At 47.6% G+C, this 5,000-nt stretch overlaps 1 protein-coding gene and 1 long non-coding RNA gene across 2 annotated transcripts in view; one reads left to right on the top strand and one right to left on the bottom strand.

Annotated features, from left to right (window-relative positions):
* The window catches only part of LOC135115363 (neuroligin-4, Y-linked-like), a 56,924-nt gene that overhangs the window by 38,946 nt on the left and 12,978 nt on the right, over positions 1–5,000 (top strand). Inside the window, 1 exon segment of the mRNA XM_064032055.1 lies at positions 1–748. This exon segment is cut by the window's left edge and continues 20 nt beyond it. Within this exon segment, the coding sequence (XP_063888125.1) occupies positions 196–748 (553 nt within the window). The 5' untranslated portion in view covers positions 1–195.
* Positions 4,145–5,000, bottom strand: part of LOC135115367 (uncharacterized) — a 20,768-nt gene continuing 19,912 nt past the window's right edge. The window contains exon 3 of the long non-coding RNA XR_010275970.1: positions 4,145–5,000. This exon is cut by the window's right edge and continues 515 nt beyond it. This is a non-coding gene — a long non-coding RNA (uncharacterized LOC135115367).

Genomic DNA, 5,000 nt, shown 5'->3' on the forward strand with positions numbered 1-5,000 from the left:
GCGGTGATGTGACTGCTGGCGCCGGCAGGAGGCGGAGACCTGACGCCGGTGCCGCAGCCGCCGACGCTCCAGCAGCAGCACGGGGCGGGCCGCCGGGCATGGCAGTGCGCACGTGAGCGCCGCGAGAAGGCGCGGCCGCACCGCCCGGAGGGACGGGCGTGCCATGCTGAGGGAGCCCGCGCCTCCAGCGGACCCATGCAACATGCCGGGGCGCGCCGCACCGGCAGCAGCGGCTCCACGGGGCGCCGCGGTGTGCTGAGCTCAGTCTCGCATGGCGGCGGGGGCGCGGAGCGGCGGCCCTGCTGCCGCGTCCCCGGCCGCAGGCTGTCTGCGGCAGGAATGGCGGCGGTGGTGGCGGTGGCACTGCTGACGGCGGCGGGCGGCGCGGGCGGTGAGAATCGCAGCCCCAGAGTGGTGACCACTAAGTACGGCAAGCTGCGCGGCGCCATCCGCGCCCTGCCCGGCAAGGACCTGCGCTCCGTGGAGGTGTTCCTCGGGGTGCCCTACGCCACGCCCCCCACTGGCTCCAACCGCTTCAGCCCCACCCGCACGCCGGACCCCTGGAAGGACGAGCGCCTGGCAGACCAGTACGGTCCCGTGTGCCCCCAGCACCTGCCCGAGCTGTGGGGCGCCCGCGAGGAAGCCGCCATGCCGCGCCCCAGACTGCTGCACCTGCGGCGTCTCGCCAATTACCTGACGCACCAAGCCGAGGACTGCCTCTACCTCAACATCTACGTGCCCTCCCTCGGTGAGTGCCGCGCCCCTCCCCCTCCCCTCCCTACCTGTCCTCATCTCCTGCCCTAGGCCTCACGCTCCTCCTCGCTGCCTTCCTTACCGACACTCGAGGCCGCTTCACGCCTCGCCCAATTACCCCGCCCATTACACACCAGACGCCCTCCACCACACACCTGCAGCCACGCCGCGGCAGCAAACACTCCCCGCCTGACACCACTCGCCGGCCCCTCACACTCACCACACCTCGCTATTAGTGACACGCTGTTATTAATTCTGACTCTCTCCCCTTGCTGACCCTCGCATTACCTTGTTGAGCGACCAAGCTATTATGGCGCCGCGCAACCCACTAATTACACACACACACACACACAGACATACACATACACACACACAACACTCTCCAGCAGCACCACCACACAAACATTAATCCCATCAGCTGTTCGCCCAATCAGCACACCGCCCCACCCATCATTTAGTCGCCCCGCCATTAGTGTGCGTGCAACCTAATTACCCACCCACCCACCAAGCCAGGGGCGCCTCGGAGAGAGAGAGAGAGAGAGAGAGAGAGAGAGAGAGAGAGAGAGAGAGAGAGAGAGAGAGAGAGAGAGAGGTGGGTGAGGGGGGCATTAAAGCTCTCCTGGAGAAGAGGTTTTTAAAGAACACTCTCTCTCTCTCTCTCTCTCTCTCTCTCTCTCTCTCTCTCTCTCTCTCTCTCTCTCTCTCTCTCTCTCTCTCACGTAAAATCATGTACCAGAAAATACAATGAGGTCGTTCTTAATACAAAAAAAACAATTACACTTAGCCAGTAAAGCTGAACAAAGACGATTGAGCAAAAGAGGAAAGAGAGAAAGAGAAAGAGACAGAAAGCGAGAAAGAGAGAAAAAAAAAGAGGCAAGACATAATGAACATTTCCCATCCCTTGAGAGAGAGAGAGAGAGAGAGAGAGAGAGAGAGAGAGAGAGAGAGAGAGAGAGAGAGAGAGAGAGAGAGAGAGAGAGAATTACGCAAGAAAAAAAGGAATAAAATGAAAAGAAAGTGAAAAAAAAAGAAAACAAGTGAACAACCACGAAACAGCAACCTACTTTACTCTCACTACCTCTCCCTCTCCCTCTCTCTCTCCCTCTCTCTTTCTCCCACTCCCTCTCTCTCATTCCCCGCGGGAGGAACAGAGCAGGCAATTTGTATTAAGGGGAGAGAAGCTTTTTACAATTCAACACAAGATTCCGGTTTTAAACTCACGCTATTTTGCTTTCAAGGGACGAACCTACTTGCATCTCTCTCTCTCTCTCTCTCTCTCTCTCTCTCTCTCTCTCTCTCTCTCTCTCTCTTGCTAGTCTATGTGTTTTCTTTCACGCAATCTCTCAGTTCTTTGATTTCATTTCTTTGCCTCCTACTCATCCTTTATCTCCTCCTCCTCCTCCTCCTCCTCCTCTTAAATCTCCTCCAAAAACAATGAAGGCATGAAGGAGGATAGAAACCTAAATAAAGCGACAAGCATTTAAAGGATAAAGGCCTAAATTCTTCTTCTTCTCCTTCTTCTCCTCTTCCTTCTATTCTTTCTTCTTCCTCTTCCTCCTCTTACACGATCCTTACGTAAGAATCTCCCTCCCTCTTAGCCTCCCATAAACAAGGGTCATCTCCTCCTCCTCCTCCTCCTCCTCCTCCTCCTCCTCCTCCTCTTCCTCCTCTTCCTTCTAACCGTACCTAATAACCTCTTCACCTCTTCCCCTATACATGTAAGTCTTATCCCTTCTCCTTCTTCTTCCATCCTATTCCTATTCCTGTTCTTCGTCTTCTTCTTCTTCCTTTCCTTTCTTCTATTCCTCTTGTTCCTCCTTTTATTTACTTATTCTTTACTTTTTTTGTTGTTCTTTCCCTTTCTCCCTCTGGTTCCATCGTCCTCTTACTCTAATAACCCACACACACACACACACACACACACACACACACACACACACACACACACACACACACACACACACACACACACACACGCAATTATGCTAAACAACCCCACAAGGTCAATGATTAACACCCCCAACAAAGCACACACACACACACACACACACACACACACACACACACACACACACACACACACACACACACACACACACACACACACACACATTCAGCCTCGCTCATTATTATAATCAGGTCGTTAAATACACGTAAGAAAAAACCGTGCAGACAAATAAGCTTAATGTTGTTAATTAATCACACATACGCGATTAGAGAGAGAGAGAGAGAGAGAGAGAGAGAGAGAGAGAGAGAGAGAGAGAGAGAGAGAGAGAGAGAGAGAGAGAGATCTAATTTCCGGGATCTAGTGGATTAAATGGATGCTGGTATTAAAAAAAGAGTTTGGATTTCTTTATTCAATTTGTTTATTGTTATTGTTTTTACTTAGTGGGTTTATTGTGTGGTGTTTTATATGAGGTGCGGTCTTAAAGCTGTGTGTGTGTGTGTGTGTGTGTGTGTGTGTGTGTGTGTGTGTGTGTGTGTGTGTGTGTGTGTGTGTGTGTGTGTGTGTGTGTGTGTGTGTGTGTGTGTGTGTGTGAGTACCGTAAGTTTTTAAGGTAAATTTCCTGTACAAACAAAACAAGACAAAGCAAAACAAGGCAAAGCAAGGCAAAATTAGGTAAGGGTAGGCAAGGAGAGGTTAGGCAAGGCAGGGTTAAGTAAGGCAAGGTTAAGGAAAAGTTAGGTAAGGTTATGTTAGGCAAGGCAAGGCGAGTAAAGTCAAGTTGCAAGGTTAAGTAAGGCAAGACAAGGTTAGATAAAGCAAGGCAGAGCAAGGCAAGGCAAGGCAAGGCAAGGCAAGGCAAGGCAAGGCAAGGCAAGGCAAGGCAAGGCAAGGTAAGACAAGGCAAGACAGGGAAAGGCAAGGCAAAGTTAGGTAAGGTTACGTTAGGCAAGGCAAAGTTAGGTTACGTTAGGCAGGGCAAGGCAAGGTTAAGTCAAATCGGCAAGGTCCAGCAAGGCAAGACAAAGTTAGATAAAGCACGCCAAGCCAAGACTATAACGAAACATAATTTATCAAGAGGTGAATAATATGGTGTGAAAATTCAATGAGGAATATTCGTGGGTGGAATGTTGAGTACAATTTCCACACAAGCGGCGGCTGACGACCCTTGGGTGAGGCCCCGCGTGTCACCAGCGCGTTTCCCTATCCAATCATTCATATTCCTTCCCATTCATCTCATTCCATACATTCCCCTCACCCCGGGACTCGTATGCCTTACTGACCCGCCACGTCGTAATTACTGCTGCCCCCCTGTCTTTTGTATCGCCCTTCCCTTTATCTTCTTTGCTCCTTTACTCCTAAAAGCTTCAAACATATTAATCCCTTTCCACCATTCTCTCTCTCTCTCTCTCTCTCTCTCTCTCTCTCTCTCTCTCTCTCTCTCTCTCTCTCTGCCATACACCATCTTGTTCAAAGCGTTTTAGTGATGTTCGTATGTTCCCATTTGCTGGCTTCTATGTAAATAACTGGTTTTTGTTTTGTCTATTTTTCTTTTTATTGTTTTCTCCTTCCCTCTCTCTCTCTCTCTCTCTCTCTCTTTATCGGTCCCATACATTGTCTTGTCCGCACCGTCTTTTAAGTAATGTTCATATATCTTCATTTGGTATTTTTATATAAACACCTACTTTTTTTTTTAACGGCATTTACTCACTTCAACTATTTTTTTCTTCTTCTTTATTTTCTCCTTAGCTCTTATCTCGTCTTATCTCTCTTCTCATATCTTTATTTGCTATTTTCTATATAAACATCTACCTTTTTTTTTTTATTGGTATTTAATTATTTCAACTGTTTTTCTTCTTTTTTTTATCATTTTTTTCTTTCCTCCTTTATCTCTCCCATACATCGTCTTATATCAATGCATCCTTATTTCCTGTTTCCATATATAAACACCTTTTTTGTTGATATTTGATCATTCTTTTTTTTCTTTTTTCTTCTTTATTGTTGTCCTCTCTTATCTCCTCTTTCCACTCCTCGTCTTTATTTGCTATTACTTTTTTTTATATAAACACTAATTTTTATTGGTATTTCATTATTCAATCTGTTTTTTCCTTCTTTTTTTTCTTCTTTATTGTTCGCTCCTTCCCTCTCATCTCTTATATCCCCTCTTCTCATCTTTATTTGCTATTTTCTATACAAACACCTACTTTTGATTGATATTTAATAATTCAACGTTTTCCTTCTTTTTCTTCTTTTTTGTTCTTTCCTTCCTTCTTATCTCCCTTTATCTCTCCTCTTTTCTTTA

This window comes from Scylla paramamosain, chromosome 29, assembly GCF_035594125.1.
Source record: "Scylla paramamosain isolate STU-SP2022 chromosome 29, ASM3559412v1, whole genome shotgun sequence".
Taxonomy (NCBI): domain Eukaryota; kingdom Metazoa; phylum Arthropoda; class Malacostraca; order Decapoda; family Portunidae; genus Scylla; species Scylla paramamosain.